The sequence below is a fragment of the Condylura cristata genome, unplaced genomic scaffold (assembly GCF_000260355.1).
Source record: "Condylura cristata isolate star-nosed mole 26May11 unplaced genomic scaffold, ConCri1.0 scaffold00003, whole genome shotgun sequence".
Classification (NCBI taxonomy): domain Eukaryota; kingdom Metazoa; phylum Chordata; class Mammalia; order Eulipotyphla; family Talpidae; genus Condylura; species Condylura cristata.
In genome coordinates, this window is record NW_004567104.1 from 67,472,643 (window position 1) to 67,495,002 (window position 22,360).

The 22,360-nt window shown below is 35.3% G+C and overlaps 1 protein-coding gene across 3 annotated transcripts in view; it reads left to right on the forward strand.

Moving 5' to 3' along the window:
- The window catches only part of GABPA (GA binding protein transcription factor, alpha subunit 60kDa), a 29,914-nt gene extending 8,685 nt beyond the window's left edge, over positions 1 to 21,229 (forward strand). For all 3 annotated transcript variants that reach the window (XM_004675310.2, XM_004675309.2, XM_012732756.1), the window contains 8 exons: positions 1,665 to 1,809; positions 4,480 to 4,564; positions 6,418 to 6,663; positions 8,764 to 8,958; positions 12,466 to 12,519; positions 13,329 to 13,469; positions 13,704 to 13,896; positions 17,818 to 21,229. In XM_004675310.2, the coding sequence (XP_004675367.1) occupies positions 1,665 to 1,809; positions 4,480 to 4,564; positions 6,418 to 6,663; positions 8,764 to 8,958; positions 12,466 to 12,519; positions 13,329 to 13,469; positions 13,704 to 13,896; positions 17,818 to 18,046 (1,288 nt within the window). In that variant the 3' untranslated portion in view covers positions 18,047 to 21,229. The remainder of the gene's footprint in view (positions 1 to 1,664; positions 1,810 to 4,479; positions 4,565 to 6,417; positions 6,664 to 8,763; positions 8,959 to 12,465; positions 12,520 to 13,328; positions 13,470 to 13,703; positions 13,897 to 17,817) is intronic.
- The last annotated feature ends 1,131 nt before the right edge of the window (positions 21,230 to 22,360 follow it).

A 22,360-nucleotide genomic window follows, 5' to 3' on the forward strand; every position in this document is an offset into this window, starting at 1 on the left:
GCAGCGGGTGAGACAGGTGAGGTCTGCTGCTTTATGTGGGTTAACTCCATGGCTGAGAATCTAACTTATATGGCAGTGACTGGTGATATCTTGATAGTGCCGAGACTTGACCCTATGCATCACGAGGGAGGTCCCATGCACATATTTTCAAGGGATATTGCTAAATCATATTTTTGTATAAAACCTCCCAACATTTAAATGGTGGCAACATAATATTTTAAAAATTGTTTAAGTGTTGAGCTTATGTAAAATAGCGCTTTAAAAATCTCATAGTAACATCTATATAAAGATCTTATAGTAGCATCTATATATATAAAGAATTGTTCCCAGAAAAGAATATAACCTGTGCTGTAGCTGAAGAATTTGGTAAAAACATGTAGCCAAAACATCCAATAATTTTACCTTAAATGTTAACAATTCACTATTATTTTGAAATAACTTTTTTTCACCAGTGGTCTACTGTATAATTTTTAGTTTTTTTGAAGAAATTTAGGCTGTACCCACTCATTAAGTTTCATTGTCAAGTTTCATTTTTACAGAAATTTGATATACAAGTTTTTAATACATACTGTTTCTGACAGCTGCAAATGGAATTTAAGTTGCATTTAAATTTAACATTGTGAAACTTAATTGAATTCCAGATTCACCATTTCAGCAACCTCTTTTTGGTCCCATATAAGAAATTATAAAATATAATGTTTTACCCAAAATTGTTTTTGTATGGTAGAGTTAAAATATGAAATACCGGAGTTGAGGGTAAGTCGTAGCACTTAAAAATGAAGCTATCTGGCCCTCCCTGGTGGTGCAAGGGGGTTAAAGCACAGCACTAAGAAGCTAAAACCACTTAAGCATGAGTTCAATCCCAGTCCAAGAGGTGACCCACATGGCGCAGCAAACCTCTCCTGATCCTCCTGCTGCTTCCCTCAGCAGTGTACTTTGTTGATCTGCCTGTTCTGCTCCCCACTCTGTCTCTGGTGAACCCTCTCACCACACCTGCACCTTTGGCCTGTACCCCAGTTCCGTATGTATAAATAAAGTATTTTTTTAAAAAATGAAGCTATCTACATCCACTGCAGTACAAGTTGGATTCCTCAGCCAGGGAGGTGATCCATAGGGCACAGAAGACCTCTCCTGTCTTACCCGCTGCTCACCTTCGCAGTGTATTTCAGGAGTTCCACCTGTTGTGGTCCTGAGTCTGTCTCTGGTGAATCTTCTGCACCTCTGGCCTGCATCCCAGCTCTTGTATGCATAAGTAAATAAATCGTAAAACAAAATCACATTTGTTAAATTTGTGTAACTATTCTCGTTGCCAGGCCTAAAATTCTTCACAATAACTTGAAAATATAATGTGAACCTATCATCTTAAATATTGTATATGCCACATTTATATGTGTATACACACATACTTAGGTGTATACATAATGAGATGTTTTGCATTTACTCTAAATTTGAAAGCAGTACTTTAAATTTTAAGGTAACTTCTGTGCAAGTCAACATTCAGTTTGTCAAAAGTATTTGGTGATTAGCCTTCTGCTGTAAATAATGTCTGTATAGAAATTAATTTCAAAGATCAGAAATTCTTAATGTTGAAATTCTGTTTTGAGTATATTATTTCTTCAACATACAGTATAAAAACTTGTTAACCATTATGTCCTTTAATTTAGCATTGTAGAACAAACTTACACCCCAGCTGAATGTGTAAGCCAAGCCATAGACATCAATGAGCCAATAGGCAACTTGAAGAAACTATTAGAACCAAGACTACAGTGTTCTTTGGATGCTCATGAAATTTGCTTGCAAGATATCCAGGTAATTTTGGGGGGAGGGTTTATCTGTGAGCATTTAAGTCTGCCGTAGATACATTTTTTTGTTTATTATTTTATTTCATAGCTTTAGCTTTTATAACTAGATTTGACCTGTTTTATAAAATTTAAGCAGTTTGAAATAAATTCATTCAGGAAAATTTTCTCATTTAAAGTTACATATTGAAGATTGAGTGCTAAGTCAAACATTGATTTCTTTTCATTTCCACAAATGTAAAACAGAAAGTTTAAATAAATTTGAAAGCTTAAACACAATAGTGTAAAGCACTAATTAGCTTTTAACTTCTTTGCGCTTATGCTTCCTCATCTTTAAACAAACTGACCAAATAATTTTCATATTTCCTTCCTTCTTTATCTGTTCCAGTAGTAAATTTGGATAAGAATTTAGATAACAATGCATGTATTTCTTGTAGTCTACTGCAATGGGATTTTACTTGTGACCGTAGTTTAGCAATGTTATATTTGCAGGATATTTATAGTCATGTTTTATGGTATTTTTTTCAAGAAAATTAATATTTTCGAGTGTAAAAGATAAGTAGACCAGATAGGATTACTCAAGTAGTTTTTCTGGACTTTCCTGAAACATATACTAGAGTTTTTAATACTAACTTACACTAGTATATAATTGTATCTTTTGGGTTGCTGGAGTTGTGTTATTCTTTGCCCTCTTCCCAGCACCTTATAATATAGCTCATTCCATTAATTAGAACTTCTACTCTGTTTTTTAAAAATTCAAATTATTGTACATCTGTAATTTTTAAATAAGATTTTGATATCAAAATATTGAAATTGTTTTCATGAAATCTGTGCATTTTAGTTGCCACTCCATACTTTATTTTTTCCTTTCACTAAGCCTAGAAAATGTTGGGGGTGGGAGGATATTGAATATTGCTCATTTAGAGCTAGAGAATGTAAATTATTACCAGTAATACTATAATTTTAAGATTTAAATTTTTTTTTCTTTCAACTGTGAGAAGATGAATTAGCACAATCATTTTGGAAGGTACTCTGGCATTAAATGTCTATCAGCATTGCATGTGAAATACTTAGTAGTTCTACCCAATGAATTGTTCCTATAGAAATCCAACCGTGGTTGCACAGTAGCTCAAAATGTTCCACATTTTAGATAGTCCAAAATTAGATAAATTCCATAGATTGGAATTCAGGCCAACTACTGAAAATTAGTGAGAGAGATGTATTATATTTAATGAAAAATAATTTCAGAAAATTGCTAAATTACCTCATAAAATCTTTACATCAGCCTCTAAATTGGGATGTTATAATCACATCGTGTCAATGTAGACACTGAGATTTAAAGAGCTTAAATAATTTGCCTAGTGTACGCTTAGAGAGAGGTGTGTTCACATGTGTGACTCCGAAACTTCCTTTACTTGATCCAGTGCAGATTTTTAATAACTTGTCACTGGTTTTACTTATTTTTTTTCTCATACAAAGATAAAGGGGAGTCTGGATTTAATTTCTTAACTAACCTTTCAACTCTAGCATTTGTTGCTTCTTTTATAATACCTGACCTAAGCTGGAATGAAAATAGGACTTGCAGGGCCCTCCCTGGTAACACAGCAGGTTAAATTAGCATAGTACTACAAAGCTAAAGCCAAGCACTTCAGCATGAATTCAATTCCCAGCAGGGAGGTGATCCACATGGCATGGCAGACCTCTCCTGTCTTGCCTGCTGCTCCCCTCAGCAGTGTACTTTATCTGCCTGTTCTGCTCCCCACTCTGTCTCTGATGAATACTATCACCACCCCTGAACCTCTGGCCTGAAACCAGTTCTGTATGCACAAATAAATAAATCTTTAAAAAAAAAAGTTCAATAAGTGGAAATAGGCACAGTTAATAGGATCATAGAATTCAGAGCCAGCCTTAGATATTGAACTATTTTGCTTTTCTCCCTGTCGCCCTTTATCTCAAAATAGTATGTAGATAGCAACTACTTTCCTCCTTGTCAGTTAGTGCAGATGTGTATTTAGAGTCAGAGTGCTTGCTGCTTTGGTGATGCTTTTTCAGGTAAATGCTGACTTGAAAGCTAATGGAACAACAGCTGAGTTGCACTTCTTTGAGAAATGTGACCCAGAATCAAATACCATGCTCAAGCTTTGTCCTCATACCAGCTCTTAGTGAGCTAGCTAGTGTATTCAGTACCCAGGCGGTCAGGTAGTCATGTCATAACTTTATTTAAAGTTATTACACCTTTAACTTTATTAACTTGTGATCAGAGATTTAGATTTAATCTGATCTTAAATGTTTGACATTGGTTACCAAAGAAATGGGACAAAAATTTTTTTTTATATATAAATGTTTTAGTACATTTTCCTCACTAATGAAGCCTTACATATTTATGACAGATAAGTTACATTCTCTTCTACTTTAAAAACATTTATAGAATGAACATTTGACTTTTGGCATTATTTAAAATTTTAAACTAGACTGCAGAGAAAACCACTAGTTAAATTCAGTTGTTTATGGTTTCCTTAACTACTACCATATAGGTTAAAATATTTTCAATTTTGGCAAATAATTAAATGATAGGACACAATATTTATAATTTGTCTAATCAATTAAGTCTTGTTTGTACATCCATTTATATTAAGCGAAATGATTGAGCTAAAATAATGTTCATTTTACCCATGTTTAGCTGGATCCAGAGCGAAGTTTATTTGATCAAGGAGTAAAGACAGATGGAACTGTACAGCTTAGTGTACAGGTAATTTCTTACCAAGGTAAGTTACTTTTAGTGTAGTTATTTAAAAGTTTTTCTAATATGGGAACTTAATTTTGTAAGTTTTTAGTGATATAGATGTCTGAATTATTTACTGTGATGTTATAATCAGATAGCCATGCTTTTGGTTTAATTATTGTATCTGCCAAGGTGAAGCAGGTAGTGGAACACATCCTTTTGAGTTTAAACAATAGGGCATATATTTATTATATAGTGGTAGACATTACAGTAAGTAATAAGATCACCAAGAAGGCTAGAAGAACAGTATCTAGTTGGCTTTTTCAGAATGTCACAGCCATACTGCAAAACTAGATTGACAAGGAGGCTGCTACTTTGCAGGGACCTGGACAAGGCCAAATCTGAGACACTGACTGCTACAGCTTCTGCTTCTACTGCACTGCGCAGTGATCCACACTAGATGCAAAATGGATGCCGGGAGCCCTTTGTCCCTTCCTAATGCATTTTGAAATAGAGGCTCATATCAAATAATTTAGAGCCTGAATCACATCTAAAACCCTAGCTATGTGGATTCTAGCTGTGTTAGTTTAACACACAGAGGGGCATTTGCAAAGGATGTTGAGTGACCCAGGCAGTGTCTAAATCACAGTATTTTACTAATACTGTACGTATACCAAAAAAAAAAAAAAAATTAGGAAAGAGTTTTTTTGTTGGTTGAATTTTAGTTTCTTAAAATGTGGCTGGTTGGGATTTCTAACTAGCATTTTAGACTCGTTTTAGTCTGTCAGCCTATGTTGCTTAACCTCTCCATTGCAAGTCTGTTTAAGAAGAATAGACTTGATGAATTCAAATGGAATGTTAAGGATTAAATTTTAGGAAAACGTTTTTTTAAACTGATTATTTTACTCATGTGCAGTTGACCTTTGAACAAGGCAGGTGTTAGAAGCGCTGACTCTGCTTTCACCTTTGACTTCTTCACTTGGCTTAATCCATGAACAGTGCCCAAAGCTAGAAACTAAATCCAAGTATAGTTGGAGCCAAACCCACTTAAAGGTCAAGTGTATATTTAAAAAAATGAATAACAGTACATTTGTTTGTAATACTAGTTTTCATGGGAGTTAGAAGTATCTGAAGTTTCTCAAAGGGTTAGTTTATTCTATGCTGAGTGTCTTAAGGAATTGGGTTTTCCTTCACTTGAAAGTAAGAATTTATTGGTGTGAATTTAACAAACTCACTGTCTTCATTTTTAAGACATGTACTTAGTTTTTTAAAAAGGAGAAAGCAGACAGTAATTTTAATTTGCTTAGAAGGTCTTTGTAAAATTTTGATGCTGGGTAGCTAATTATGCACTTCCTAGCCTAACTTTTATTTTCTGTTCCACGTTGGTACTATTCTTTCCAGTGATTATAGTTAGGTGTGTGTTAAGAAGAGGGCTAGTTTTTAAGTTAGACTTAGAGAAAAGTCTACTACTTACTTGCAAGAGTAGAAAATATTCCTAGATATTCTTCATTCATATGGTCCAGATGTTGACCTTCCTTTTATTTGCTTTATTTTCCGTCCTCTGCTCCCAATTTTTTTGTATTAGTAAAGAATAAATTGGAAAGGATGTTTTAACCCTAAATAGTCAGCATATGTTTTCTAACAAGAAGTTCTTTTACATGACCACAGCATAGTCATCTAAATCAGGAACTTAATAGTGACACAATACTGTTAACTTTTGCACCAAAGTTCTGTTGAACTATTCTATTTAGATTTAGTGTTCATTCTTTACACATATTAATAAAAGTATTTAAAATGGGGTTTGTTCTGTCATTTGAGAACATAAAAGCTAGGTAAAATTTTATCTTTTAGTTATTTTCATTTATGTTTACTACTGTTTTTTAACTCACTGTTAAGGAATTGAGCCAAAGCTAAACATCCTTGAAATTGTTAAACCTGCGGAAACAGTTGAAGTAGTTATTGATCCAGATGCCCACCATGCTGAAGCAGAAGCACATCTTGTTGAGGAAGCTCAAGTGATTACTCTTGATGGCACAAAACACATTACAACCATTTCAGATGAAACCTCAGAACAAGTGACAAGATGGGCTGCCGCCCTAGAAGGTTACAGGAAAGAGCAAGAACGCCTTGGGATACCCTACGGTAGTGAAATACATAATTATATGTTCTATGTAATTGCGTGTTAGGTGGAATACTAAGAATTAGATTTGACATAGAGAACATTAGGATAAATACGCTAGTTTCTTTTATATGGAGAATTTTTAGGAAGCACATTGATTTTTCTTTATCTTGTGAGGTAGGGGACTGTAATGCACACGGTAGATGAATGGTGTCATGGATCTAGGGATACCAAAAAATTAAAATTACTGTCCTTGGAATATTTATAGTATAGCAAGGGGGAAAGATAGAGGAAAGAGATAAATTGTCATAAAAGGTACATATTTGTACAGTGCCAGTAGCTTGTATTAAGGAAACCTGCTATTAGATCTCAGAGATCATAATGGCCTTAGGGGAAACTGGGAAAGGGCTTGCTATAGGCAAGCAATTAGACAGAGAGAGATTCCAGCCAGAAAATAATGAAGGCAAAGCTGAGAGTAGGAGGAATGAATGTGACTAGTAAGATTTAGTGGGTAAGGACTTTTTCTCTAGCATTCTAAAATGACTTTTCATTATAGAAATGGCAATGGAAAATAAATGTGGTATATGGTATAAGTTAGAGTAAGCAGAGACTAAATGAACGGTAAACAAGATCTTATTATCATAGGTTAGGTATAATTTGGTGACAGTATCTAGTTTTACCCTAGTCAGGGTGATTTCTGTGGAAATTAAAGAATGAAAACAGGGTCTAGAGCAAGCAACTAATGAAGGGGATTTGTTTAGTTAGAGAGGAGATTCAGGTGTTGATCTGACTTCTCTAGGGCAGTAATAATAGTAATAAGAATTGACTATAGCATGAACTGCATATGCCAAGTACCATGGTATCTGTGGTGTGAAAGACAGCTCATAACTTCTAAAACAGTGAGAAAAGTAGGGGCTCCTGGTATTGGAAGGATTTTTCAAGGAAAAGTGTTATGAGTACTTGATTTTGGATTATTAGTACACATTCAACTAGAGGTAGCCAAGAAATAGTTTCAGGTACCCAAGATTTGGACTGGTGATATTACCTGGTCCTCAAATTGATTTGCATTAAAACCAGAAAAGTCTGGGCCCTCCCTGGTGGCACAGCGGGTTAAAGCACAGCACTGAGAAGCTAAAGCCACTTCTGCGTGAGTTCAATCCCCGCCTGCCCTGGAGGTGACTACATGGCGCGGCAGACCTCTCCTGGCCTGCCCGCTGCTCCCCTCAGCAGTGTACTTTGTCCATCTGCCTGTTCTGCTCCCCACTCTGTCTCTGGTGAACCCTCTCATCCTCCACATCTCTGGCCTGTACCTCAGTTCTGTATGAATAAATAAATCTTAAAAAAAAAAAAGAAAAGAAAAGTCTATGTAGTCTCTGTTAGAGATAAAATGGAAAAGAATGCAGCATAAAAGACTAGTTCCTGGGCCTTGTAAACATTTGGGGTGAAGAAAAGAAAGAGAACATGGAATAGTTGAAGAGAAGTAGGAACAGTGTATATTATCACTGAAATTGAGAGTCCCAGTGCTGAGAAAGTAAAAAAAAATGGCAACTGAATTAATAGCTATTAAATGTGGCTATCAGAGACACATTTAGATAAAAGTAGCTATAGCATCGAAGAGATCGCTGAATTACAAGAAATGAGTAGATCTTACAGAAATGGGGAAAACTAAATGGTAACTTTGGTGTGGGGCAAGTGGGAAGAGTGTTGAGACAATAAAGAAATGATATTGAAGGATTAAGGGTTGGTGGTTTATTTGTTGATAAAATAGTGTGACTATGGTAGAAGGGGTGGACTAAAGAAGTAAAACAGAGTGGTGGTTAATTGGATCATAGCAAGGTAGGAGCCCACTGGGAAGGAGAACATGCAGCGGTTCCTTGGGATGGTTCAGAACATCTGTTGATTTACTTTTGACACATGGAAGCTAGTGTGAGCAATGTGCTTGACATTAGTAAGTTGGGAGGCATCTCATGAGGGGAAATGTTTAGGACAGAAAAAACATTAAAACATAGGAATATTACAGACTCTGTATGATTATGTGGGTTGTAAGTTAACTGTAAATTACTTAATGTCTAAGATGGAATTAGACTAATGGTAATTTTTATTATTTTTTTTTTTTTTTAAAGATCCTATACAGTGGTCCACAGACCAGGTCCTGCACTGGGTGGTTTGGGTAATGAAGGAATTCAGCATGACTGATATAGACCTCACCACCCTCAATATTTCAGGAAGAGAATTATGTAGTCTCAACCAAGAAGATTTTTTCCAGCGAGTGCCTCGAGGAGAAATCCTTTGGAGTCATCTGGAGCTTCTTCGAAAATGTATAAAATTGAAGTTATTATCTACTTGCATATTACTCTCTTAATTTTATTTCTTTATAAGTTTATTTTCATCTTGATTACTCATTTGTAACAGCAGCAATACTACTTAACTCTAAAAGGCTATGCTGGAAGCTTATATGTATTATATCATTTACTACTTTGTACTAATACCACAAGTCAGTACTTTCCTTAATTTTAGCTGGGAAGCTGAGACTTAGAGAGTCCCACAGGGTCACAGAGCAGGATCTAAATCCTGATTAATAAATTCCAGAATCTGAGTTCTTAAGTGAGAAGCTACACTTAGCTCTCTTCATATATTCTAGTCATTGACTTCTGTTTTATCACTTAGTTCATCCATTTATTCCTCATCTTAAATTTAAGACTTCACAGATGGTTTCCCTCTCATTTTCATTGTGAGAGTGTTAAACTTGTTGACCTTCTGTAATTGAATGATGCCTAAGAGTGAAAGGTGAAGTACAAGTATGCAGCCCACCATCTTGAATTGGAAGCCACTGGTTCCCAGTTTTCCATGCTATTACAAGGCTATTATTACTACTGACGATGCAGAAGTTAGAAAGGGCTGGCTGTCTAAAAATTCTAATGTAAATTATGATGTATGAATTTTAATCCACCTTGTATTTCACTAACTAAAAGTATTTTAATGGTCACTCATTTCCTAACATTGATTTTTAGATCCAAAAAGCTAGCTAGCCAGACCTACCTATTTCTTAGAATATGTGAACAGGACAAACTCTGTTTTTGTAATGGTTATGGATGAGAATGTAACTGATAGTACTTCATCTGTGTGCTCAGTGAAGGGACAGCTTGATGGAGAGATTTTCCAGACATTTATAAATACTTAGGATTTTCTTCCAGGGAACATTCTCTGCTGTTGGATAAGAAATGTGTGTTGGAGAGAGCGTTCCTTCATGACTTATATCTAGTTTCTTTCCTGTATTAATTATCTTAAATTTCAGGGAGGGGTGAAGTTATCTATGACACTGGAGGACACTAAAGTCATTACTCTCATTACTTTCACAGGATTTGTTTCCAGTTTCAGGTCATAGATAAAATGAGTTAAATGTTCTGGGTAAAGGTTTGTCCTTGGCTTCACAGGTTTCTTCTCTGTAGAGCTTTTCAGATGAATAAGGTAAATTCTGAATTGTTTCAGGTTTTTAACATGTGAGTCAATTTTACTGAAACATTTTCTTAATAGAATAGAACAAGGACAGTGCAGTTTGTTTTCCCCAGTTCATGGTTATGACTGTCTCACAGGTCAATACTTGTGTTATAGTTATCTTTCTGGCTTTCTTAGTGCTTTCTTACACTTTAAAGCTCATCCAGAGACTTTTCCTGGTGCTGAGGGCAGATGAGTCTTGTGTGTCTTTCCATGCCCATTGGTAGATTGGACCTTCTTCAGAAAAGCTCTGCTCTGAAATTGTTTTATTCTCAAAAGAAACAGCCCCACAGCCTAGAGAAATAGCTCCAGGAATTCCCTGCCTACCCAGCCCTGGTTCTTTTGCTCTGCTTTTGCAAGGGAATCCCATCTGGTTTGGAAATTGAAGGTTTAGTTCAGAACTTGGGAATGAATGAGGTATAGGCTATTTCTAGCAGACTTTCTTTAATTCATAAGCCTCTCTTGTCAGAACAGGTTCTTTGAAACATAGTCTATTCTCTGGCCCCTCCTGTATAGTGACATCTCCAGTTCATTTGAAAGGCACTCAGTAGCGTCTGTAGTCCCTTCCTCCTCAGTGATCTTCACAGAGCACGGCTAAACAGGTGAACTTCAGATATTTGAGTTAGATTATCCACTAGAGTTCTCCTATAATCCCCTTGTGTGGAAATTTCATCCAAATTCTGCACATGGGAAAGGTTATTAGGAAATGTTCCAGTACTTCCAGCTCTGCTGTGCTTCTTGGTGTGAATATCTGACTTTCAAAGTCAAAACTGACAAAGTTCTCCATTCGCTAAGGACATTTTTAGGGAAAAGAGTCGCCTCATACATGTAGTAACTAGAGTTTCTTCATAAAATGGCTCCAGTATCCCTCAGAGCTTTGCTCTTAGGATTTTGCTTCCTTTTGCATGGCCGGGAGTTGAAAGCTCCAGAAGAGTAGCACAGCTGCCTGTGTGGTCTTAAACCAGCCTTCGAAATCTCCGTGTCTGTGTTGCCTCCTGTCTTGACTTCCCAGGAAAGAGACCAAACTTCATTCAGGAAAGAAGAGCTTAGAAACTGATCTTTCAGTGTTTGGTCAGGCCTGTGCTGTGCTGTGTGGTGGGAAAACTCTTGCCTCTTTTTTGGATAGGGCATTTGCTTTCATTTACAGTCATAAATGGAAACATTTCAGTTTATCTCTTTGCCTCTTCAAAGCACTTAGAATTTTTTGGACAAATCTACCATAGCGTTAAGGCATGGGTTTTGAGAGTGTCTTGGGGGAGAATTTTCAAAACTAGGTTCTGGTATTTAATGAAAAGTTAACTATTTTCAGACACTGGGCTTCTTCAAAGCATTTTCCTTTTATCGTCACAACAACTACTTGTGATGGTAGGTGACAATACCTCATTTAAATATGAAGAAACTAATGTTCAGAATAACTTACCAAAGTCACACCAGTGAGTGAATGCTAAGATCAGAACCCAGGTCTATCCAAAGCTTATCCCATGTGTTTAAACGCCTCCTTTCCCAACTCAGGCTCCAAGAGAAACCTATCTGACAGGTAGGATTTGGAGCTATTTTTAAGTTCCCAGTCCTTTTCCATTCCACATGCCTGACACTGGATGCTGGTCAGGCACATTAAGAAGAACCGCGTTGAGCACCCAGGCCCCAAGACTGGTTTGATTGCTGGGGGGAGGGTTGCAACTCAGGAGAGAAGCATTCAGACCAGTGGGCACTAAATATCAATACTGGGAAGAGTAACTCCTATTTGAGAGGTGCAGAATAGGTCGAGGAGGAATAGCAACAGATGAGTAATGAGTAGTTCTTTAAAGGGCTCTATGAGGACCCTCTAAGTTATTTTGTTAGTTTGTGACATTTAGGATGGCTATTACTAAGGAACATATTTATAAATTAAAGCAGTTTTATTCAGATGAATATTGAACAGATTTAAAGCTCTTTTAAATACTCTTGAGAGGGAGCCTTTACAGTAGTATGCTTATTTTGATCTGATCGAGATTTCCGTTTTACATGGTTTTATATATACTAAATATAAGTACTTATATTTAGAAAACCATGGTCCTCTCAGTAACTTTATTGAACATGTAAAAAATGGGAGCTTTTCCTTGATACGTTTTTTTCCTTATAAAGTAAGTTATGTATGTTATCATGACAATATGTTTCAGTTGTTTAATGTTCAGCTGTTTGGTTTTGGTTTTAATTGTGGAGTTCCTATTTATTTTTTTTCTGTAGAATTCCTTTTTAAACGATTATAGTTACTGGACTTACTGACTTGTTGGATTGGGGTTTGCAGTTTGGGTTTTAAATATTAACAGATTTTTATGTGTGTTCTTCAGATGTATTGGCAAGCCAAGAACAACAGATGAATGAGATCGTTACAATTGATCAGCGTGAGTATTCATACTCATAATCTGGCCCATTTAGCTAGGAAATCTTTTCTGTACTGCCAGGTAATAGAAAGGAAAGCCAAGTTTTAATTGAGTCTTTAGATATACAAGTAAAGGTTAACTAGTATCTGTGTATACTGTAAGAAAGAAAATTTTATGTATCAAGTTTACCTGTTGTAGATCCCATTTTAAATACCGATTAATGTTTATCATTCTAGCATATTTGATATTTTTACCAACACTTTACAGCATAGTTTTGCACATATTTACACTATTTGGTAGAATAATACACTGCATATCCTTCCTTAGCCTTTGTTTACAGTTAACATGAGATTCATATTCATACTTGCAGTGCCATTGTTTTATTTCACTGCTGTGTGTTATTTTTTAAACCTTTGTGAATATCATTGAATGAGTAAAGAATGTGTGAGATTCTCTGTGTGAGTGTCATAGGGTTTTAACTCTTTTACCTATACTAGGAAATACCAGTTTTTCTCAACTTGGTGATATGAGGTTGTACTTTCATCAGTAGCGGAACTTCTCATTATTTCTTTGGTATTTGTGCTGCTAAGTTAATTCAAAGTAAGGAGACCAATTTTTACCCACTTAAGAATCACAAACTATATTGCAATATATTGTACTTATCCTCTGACCTTTTTTGTGATTTTGTTTAAGACTTGTGGATTAAGGCACAAGTGAGATCTTATGTTGAAGTAATTAGAGGGACATTAGTTAAACTACTTGCATTTTATGTCAGTAACTTTTTTGCACTGGTGATATTGGAAGGACAAAACCTGTCCCTCTCTTTACAGCTGTGCAAATTATTCCAGCGTCAGTACAGTCTGCTACACCAACTACCATGAAACTTATAAACAGTAGTGCGAAGGCAGCTAAAGTGCAAAGAGCGCCAAGGATTTCAGGAGAAGATAGAAGCTCACCTGGGAACAGAACAGGTATAAAGAAACATCTAGTATTTGTAAGATTTTTCAAATGATATTTTGTTTAATTTCACTGTACGAAAATGCAACTTCAGACTGTTTCTCTAGGAATGCTTGGACATTTGTAAAAAAAATAGTATATCTCTAGCATGTCCAGAATATGAGAGAGGAGAGATCCTTGTTCGTTTTTTCTCCCCCCTCTCTTAATTCATAACAATGTAGTCATGCTTGTCTTTCTTGTCAATGCAGGAAACAATGGCCAAATCCAACTGTGGCAATTTTTGTTAGAGCTGCTTACTGACAAGGATGCTCGAGACTGTATTTCTTGGGTTGGTGATGAAGGCGAGTTTAAGTTAAACCAGCCAGAACTGGTTGCACAAAAATGGGGACAACGTAAAAATAAACCTACAATGAACTATGAGAAACTCAGTCGTGCATTAAGGTAAGGAGGTTATTTTTTTAAATGCCAGTGTAAAAAATGACTTCTTACTGTAGTATAAGTATTGTTATATAATGATGTAAATACATGGCTTTTCATGAGATGTCTTATGTTTTTTAAAAAGCTAAAAATTTCACACTTGTTAAAAAATGATTTTTTAAAAAGATCTTTGGTAATTTTGAGGCATATAGTTTTCTTACCTGATTTTAAAACATTCACAACTGTTAAAAACCAACATGGTCAATCTTTGAGGATACTTTTTAATAATAGGTTAAAGATATCCTCACTTGCATAGGAGAATTGAGCATAAATTCTAGCAAACATACAGATCTTGTCTATTTTTTGTCATTAGATGGAAAAATTGACCAATTTCTGTTTTTTCCCTCTGCACTCTGCTTGAATCTGAATATCCAATTTGGATACTGATTAAGTGAAAATAGAATAAAATTATTTGTGATTTCCCATATGTAGTATGAAATTTTGTCATGATCACTGTTAGAAATTATGCTTACTACAGTGATGGAAATTCATTATTTGCATTTAAATATCTGAGAATTAATGGGATATAGGAGTAGTCAAGGAGCTATGTGGTTTTTTGACAGTAGATGTAGTATGGTTCTGCAGTTTGCCACTATTTGTGAGAAATATGCTACTCATGCTTGTTCATGTTTTACGTGGACATTGTCTGTGAATTGTCAGATTATGATTTACCTCTTGTCACTGTCCACACACACATTTTCTGTCCTCTCACCCCAATGCAGTTATATAAATACACAGACATTATGGTTAGATCAGTACTCACTGGTACAGGATGACGGCCAGGGAAGTAACTGCTTTGGAGTTTGCCAGGACTGGTTTTCTTTCAGAATGCCCACTGCGTTTCCCTTGCATTCATAAGTAATCATCAAAATGCTTTCTTTTTGACGTGTTTATTAATCAGTTTCAAACACTTTCCCAAATAAGGAAACTTCCATGTAATCAAAATGAAAACATTCATTTTTGATAGTTAAATTAATAACTAAGATGTCTGTTCTCACCAGGTGGATAAATTTCACTGTGGGAAATTTCTGAACAATTTTTTTTTTTCATAGAAATTGATGAGATAAACTGTAGAATTTATATGGGAACATAATGTATAGTGATAACCAAGATACCTGAAGAAGGCAACACAGTGTAAAGACTTGCTGTACAGGATTTGAGACTCACGATAAATCAGTTTACTTAGGGTAGACAAGTAGACATAGACTAGACTAGATAGCCCAGATAGAACTGAAAATACAGGTGTATTTGAAGCCAAGACGGCAGTGGTGAGAAGACACATGGGGGAGAGAACTGCTTTTCAGTGAGGGCTGCTAGGACAGTGACTGTGCCCCTTCCTTATCCCACACCAAAAGTCAGTCCCATGTAGCTAGTAGCTCAAAATGTGAAAAATAAGAGTCTAAAACTATCTCCATGATTAGGTAAGGAAAGATTAAACAGAACCACAAGCACTGACTGTTATGGAAAGATTGGTAAATTGGGCTACATTTAAATGAAAATATTCCGGTCATCACAAGTTTTCATCAAGAGAAGAAGGCAAGCCACATACACCAAACTCGTACACTCACATCTTGAATAGCTAAAGAAATTCACAGTAGGGGGACTAGAGAAATGGGCAAAGAAACAAGAGACACTTTAAGCTACTGATTAGTCAAATGACCAGTGAACAGTATGCCAGGGAGTATTATTCAGGGAAATGCAATGTAAAACCATGACAAATGACCCAACACACACCCTAGTATTGCCAAAATTAAACTGACTGAAGATAACAGGTGTTGGTTAGGCTATGGAGTAGCAAGATGCTTCTATAACTATAGGAATATAAATTGTAACTTGTAACCCAGCTGTTTTTCCTCTAAGTATTTACCAAAGATGTTTGCATATGTCCACACAAATTCATAGCAGCATTATTTATAACACCCCCAAAAGAGAAATCAGCCAAACATATGAATAAAAGAGTACATAAATAAATTGTAGTAAACAAGAGGCTATTTGCCATAAAAATGAAATTACAAGCATAGATATAGATGCATATCATATAAATAATGTTCAGTGAAAGAATCCAGACCCAGAATCAGGAAAACAAGGGATGCATGTTGGGTGACAATATACAAATAAAGGCAGTGAAATTGCTGCCATGAACAGGATTGTTTAATGTTGGAATGAGGGCGGGATGCTGAGTGGAGGGCTGCAGGGGGACTCTGGAGCGTTGGCAGTGTTCTGTTCCTCAACCGAGGTACAGTTCACATGTCTTTTCATCACTGAGCTGTTTACTTTTGTGTCCTTTCTGTTTGTGCAATGTTTCACAATTTAAAAGGTTTTTTAAAAAACACATTTCCCCTCAAAAAGGGGGAAAAAATCATATCCCTGAAAATGCAGCTGTTTTGTACTTTTCTGCTTCATTTCATAGAGAGAATGAATACTGTGAACATTATGTTTGGTTGGTTGTGCGTCTGCTAAAGAAAATAGTGAAATTGCAACTTGCATGTTGTTTATCACCTCTCCCTAAGATTCTATCAATCCCATATTCTCTGTAGAAATATGAAACTTTTCTTCATGTGTTCCTTTTTCTCTACCTCTGCTTGTTACTTCCTTCATATTCTGTAGAAATTGTCTAAAGAAATTGATGCTGGTAAGTATTTCAAACTGTTTTCAAACAACTGTGGTCTGTGGGCTCAAATGGCAATTCTGTATTAATGTAGTTGGTACAAAAGGAAACCACAAGACTGTCCAATTTGTTATATTGTGAATTACTTACTAGGAAATGAACACACCTATTAAATACTTTTGCTATTCGGAAATTAAGGAAAGATGACATAATTTGCTGCATATATTCAGTCTTTCTTAATAGATTCAATTAAACTGAGTGACTCTTAGACATTAAAATCATGCTAAATTTAATAGTTTATACCAATGATACTTTTGCAAATAGTCATTTCTTTTGCTACTGTTCTTTGTCAAATGCAAATGTGTGGTACAATTTTAAAACAATGCAAGCCCAGGAAGGTCTGGATTTGCCTTTTTTCCTATTAGAATGTTCATATGAGTACAGGGCTCTGTAGTAAATCCAAACCCATCTGGGAAAAACAGCAGCAGTGAAGTTACCCAAACACACCTGTGTAGGTTTAGCAACATTGTGACTTCATGATACCAAGTTTCCTGTTTTTCTGTGTCCTTCTAGCTTTTTTATCTACACTTTTGAGGCTCCTGTATTAGGTTTGGAGAATTTACTCTAAAAGGAAAGACTTTGCATATAAAAATGGTAAAGGTGAAGATATGGCTACATAATATAAGATTTTATATAAAACAAGATAATGCATATGAAATTTCTTCAAGTTACATGGGTTAACAGAACACATATGTTGTAGCAGGCTCTCCAGTCATTCTGTGTCTAGTAATTTTCAGATCATTCTTTTAGTCTTCAGTTCTATGAGGAAGAGGACTGTTTTTAACCTCATTTTACAGGTGAGAGGAGTAAAAGCTTAGTGAACTTACTTAGGATGGCAAAGGTAGTTAAGTGGAGGTTCTGGATTCTGAGTCTGGGCATTCTGCCTCTAAGATCTTGCTCTTAGGTTCCCTTACTGCTCCACAGGTTTTTTCTCTGTTTAATGTTTACTTTAAAATCAGTGACTCATCATAGCTGTTGAAAAGAGGCATTGAAAATTTACATAAAGTTTTGGTCTATTGAGCATCGAAATTCTAGTAAAAAAATTTAAGAATTTTTGTCTTGTACAGTAATATTTAAAATTTCTATATAACTTCACCATGAAGAACTGTTGTGGTCCATGCATTACTCTCTGAGGTCCTTGTTGCAGTAGTCTGAAATACGCAAGAAGTTCAGGTGGCTTTTTTGTATAGTTCTAATGTGTTTTTCTCTTTTAAAAGGTATTATTATGATGGGGACATGATTTGTAAAGTTCAAGGCAAGAGGTTTGTGTACAAATTTGTCTGTGACTTGAAGACTCTTATTGGATATAGTGCAGCAGAGTTGAACCGTTTGGTTACAGAATGTGAACAAAAGAAATTGGCAAAGATGCAGCTTCATGGAATCGCCCAGCCAGTCACAGCAGTAGCCCTGGCCACTGCGTCTCTGCAAACAGAAAAGGATAACTGAGCCCAGGACCTTCTGGGAGTCCAAGGTCTTTCTTAAATATTAGAGCAAGTGTTGCTCACACTTTATTACTGAATTTGGATTTTCTTTTATTTCTAGACTGTACAATCTGATGCATGATTTTTTTTATAAATATTTCATACTCTTGTGAATTTGGATCTTTTTACTTTGAGCATATATTTTAGAATATGTGTATGTTAAAGGATCACCACAATGTCTTCAGCGTGAAGGGCAGAGTCATTGTGGGATAGTTTGTTAACAGTCAGGAAAGCTAAACTGGTCAGTATTAATGTCTAGCCCTACCAAAAATAGCCAGTAGCATCTGAGGATAAAAAATTAAGTATCTCCAGGAAACAGTCTGGCTTAACTATTTTTGAAAATATATTTTTCCTCTCTGCTGCTTTAGATGTTACTTTACATAGAAGCAGAAAATGCAGTTTTTCACAGCTAAAGCATGTGTGCCTGTTTCATCTAATCAAGCAGAGTTAAAATATTCAAAAAGTATAATATTAATAAATTACTAAACTAAGAGTTATCAAGTTATTAATTTATATATTTGCAAGCAGAGGATAGTAAGTTGACTCGCAGAAGAACAGTGCTGAAGAAGGAGATCCAGGTTTAAATTTGGCTTAACTTAAGCTAATTTTAAGGATTTTCTGTATAGTTTATTCATAATGTCAGGCCAAGAATTTAAATTATTTCAAGAGGCATTTAATTCTAATAAACCAACTATTACAAAAATTCTTAAACGATCTCTGTTTTTCCTGTCAGAGATTTAAAAAACAAAAAAGGTATACCTCAGCCAGAAAATAAAAGTTTAGTTTGGTTTGATATGGCTTCTTTAAAAAAAAAAAAAAAAAAATTATAGTGCTGGTTTATCATGCAAAAGCAGCTAATTTTTTTGATGTGAAGACTTTAAATCATCAGCAGTATCTTACCTTTCAAAGACATTAGTAAGTTACTTGCAAGTAGTTTTAAAAGGAAAATTTGACCTCCAGTTTAGGTAGCCTTCTCTTTAAGGAAAATTCCACTTAATTTTTCCCTTTTGAATATTATATGTGAACTTACAATTATCTGCATACATGTCAAAATCACCTCGTGTGTGTGTATGTGTAGACATATACGAACATGTACACACATACATAGGAAAATGGTGATGTTCAAAAGGAAAGATACTTCAAAAGATGTAAGGCTATTTCTAAAATTCCATAAGAAGTTGATTAATTCCTCTGTATTTGAAACTACTTACCACAGCTAACACTAAACAGAAATGGCTAGAAATGTCTTTCTTGCTCACTTGCTGGCTTCCTTTGCTTTTTATTTTCTTTTTGTGGTCTGTTTTAAGGTGTTATGTGCAAATCATGAGATACTGGCGAGTTTTAATCCTGTTATAGCAGATGATTAATTCTCAAATAATACTTTATGCACCCTCTCCCTCATTACCTCTAACTTCATTCCTCAAAATAGCTTTATCAGAGCTCAGTGAATGCTTCTGACTAACAGGGAGGAAAGGGCCATGTTAATCCACATACAGCAGGGTGGTGGCAGCAGTTGCTGCTGCCAGTACTGAAGAGTGGCTTGGAGGGAACCAGAGGAAGCAGGAACTTAGGGACAGAGGGGAGGGGAGCTTTGTGCTGTCTCTCCTGGTAACCTCAAATCATAATTTTAAGTGCTGTGGTATCGGATGACTATATGTAAAGTCTGTTCCATTTATAACATTGTATTAAGTCCTTTAAGACCCTGCAGTAGATAATCTAAAAAAAAATGAAGTTTGTAACTTCCATTTTTACCTTTTTATAAATACAGACTACATTGGCACATTATTAGTATAATTTGGTGTTGTAATTGCAGGAACATCTAAGTAGAATAGTTATATAAAATAATATATAGGAGCTCTAGTTTCAGATAAGTTAAAAGTTTTACATCATCTTATGGCCTGGGAAGGTTGATAAGCTGCTTATAATTTTTAAAAAATAAAGTATACTCTTCTGGTATAATATCAAGAGCTTAAAAATCTTTACTTTTAGATTTAAAATGCTTTGGGGGAGACGTTATATTCAAATGTTAGCCAGAATGTTTCACATATACATATATATGTACGTATATATGTCTATTTTAGGCAGAAAACACCCATAATTTTTAGATTCCTAAAATTAAACCATTATTTTTCTCCTTTAAGCATTCCTTTGATTCCATGGGGGGGGGGATACATTTTCTATCCTTTATTTTCTTTTATTCCTCATTATAATTTAAACAGACAGTTCTCATATATGATCTGGTGCTGTTTCTTTTTATTCTCTTATCTTATTCACCGTAACATAGATAAAGTAATGAGACTAATTTCCCCAGTTGATGCAAGAACTCCCATTACTTTCTCTCAAAGTCATTACAACTATCAGAAATTCAGGTAGTCTTATTGAAGGATACATTGTGTCATAAAGAAAATAGAATTCATGCAGTTCATTCTTTGCTGTGTTTTTATGAATGAATTTGCTAGAGAATTTATGATCTGCCTTCAGAGGAAGACAGATTATAATTATTTTTGTACCTTAAAAGTACAAGAATAATTAAATTTTCCACTTTTGTTTTAAAACATGTTCTATTGGAGGTTCTTCTGAGCTAACTTCAATACTTATCTTGCTAGCCTGATTTGGGAAATTTGTGTTAGCCTCGGGTAAGACAAGTGAGGCAGAATTGTGTGTGGTTTGCCTTCACAGAAGCTAAATCATCACATTGTTTTTGCAATCCATGTTAAACAATTAGGAAAAATTGTTTTGTTTTCTCCCCTGATTAATGGTGAGACCTAAGTGTGGTTCTGCTTCCTGAAGTACCTCCACACGCTGCTGGTGGGTCTGCTGGTTTCCACATCATCACCATATGCTACTGCTATTTAAGAAGAACTTTTAGTGTACCTTTGAAGTAGCACAAAAAGGGTTTAAAATTCGTAATTGCAAAACAACCTGCAACTAAACGTCTTCAGATCTAGAGGGTGTAAAAATATTGATATTTTGGTGATATTTCACTTGCTGCCAGAAAAAAAAAAAATACTCTCAATCTTTTGTAAAAGGGAGGAGGGTTTTTTGCATACATTTTTACTCTTTAAATAAAGACACCTATAATGTCATAATAACAATTATGTATTTCTTTGTGGTTTTTATTTTTTTTGTAATTTTGCATAAGACAGTTATTTTCTATTTTTACTCAGATAAAAGATATTTGTGCATAAAATGTAAAAATAGTAAAATGAGAAAAATAAAACTATTATACAGTATATTTCCGTGTTAGAAGTTTTTCTCCTGCATATAAATAGTCTCATATCCCTGGAATATTTGGATGGCTATCAGAGTCTACATCTGTATATATTGTTCATGTGATTACCATCTCGTAATAGTTACCAGTTTGGCGAGAACAGACTCCATTGAACTGAAGGAGGTATGTTCGTTTTGTGTTTGAGAAAATGAAATTCCATCCACATAGCTGAACTTTTAAAATAATAGTAACAGGGGCCTCCCTGATGACCTACGGGGCTAAGGCTCAACGCTACCACCACATGGCTAAGTTTGATCCCTAAGCAGGGAACTGACCCACATGGAGCAGAAGCCCTCTCCTGTCTTGCCCATTGCAGTACATTTCAGTGGATCCACCTATTCGGCTCCCCATTCTGTGTTTCTGGTGAATCCTCTCCCATCACCCACCACCATCTCAGGCCTACAACCCAGTTCTTCTATGCACGAATAAATAAATGTTGAAAATAATGGTTAACAGAAGTGGTAAAACTGAATACTTGTCAAAATGCAAACCGATTGTTAAACTAGAAATTCTTAGTAATGCCTTTTTGTTTTTATTGAAAAAAAATTTCCTGCCTATTGTTGGCTGAATTAACAGCAGGATTTTCATCAAGGACCAGATACGGAGGAATCAGAGAGGGCTGGGAGGATATGATTGTTATCTTGTTCATGATCAAGTAATCAAACTTGACATGCTTAAATAATGATTGGGTGAAAAATAGCGTTACAAGCACATAATCTAATTTTATGTACTCTAAATTACCAGGAATCTCGAGATGTTCTCCCAACAAATTCACTAGAGGAATTTTAAAAACTAGTGTGCTTCATTGACTTACAGAATACAGGGGAATAAACAATCATCTCAATGGATGCAGAAAAAGTACAATAACATTTAACATCCTTTTATGATTTAAAAAAAAACTATCTAGAATTAGTTTCACTATTATAAAACAAAAACAGTTTTCTCATAGCAGTCCCTAATTTTTTATCAACTGTTTCCCCTAAATATTAATTAAATTCTATTTTAGTC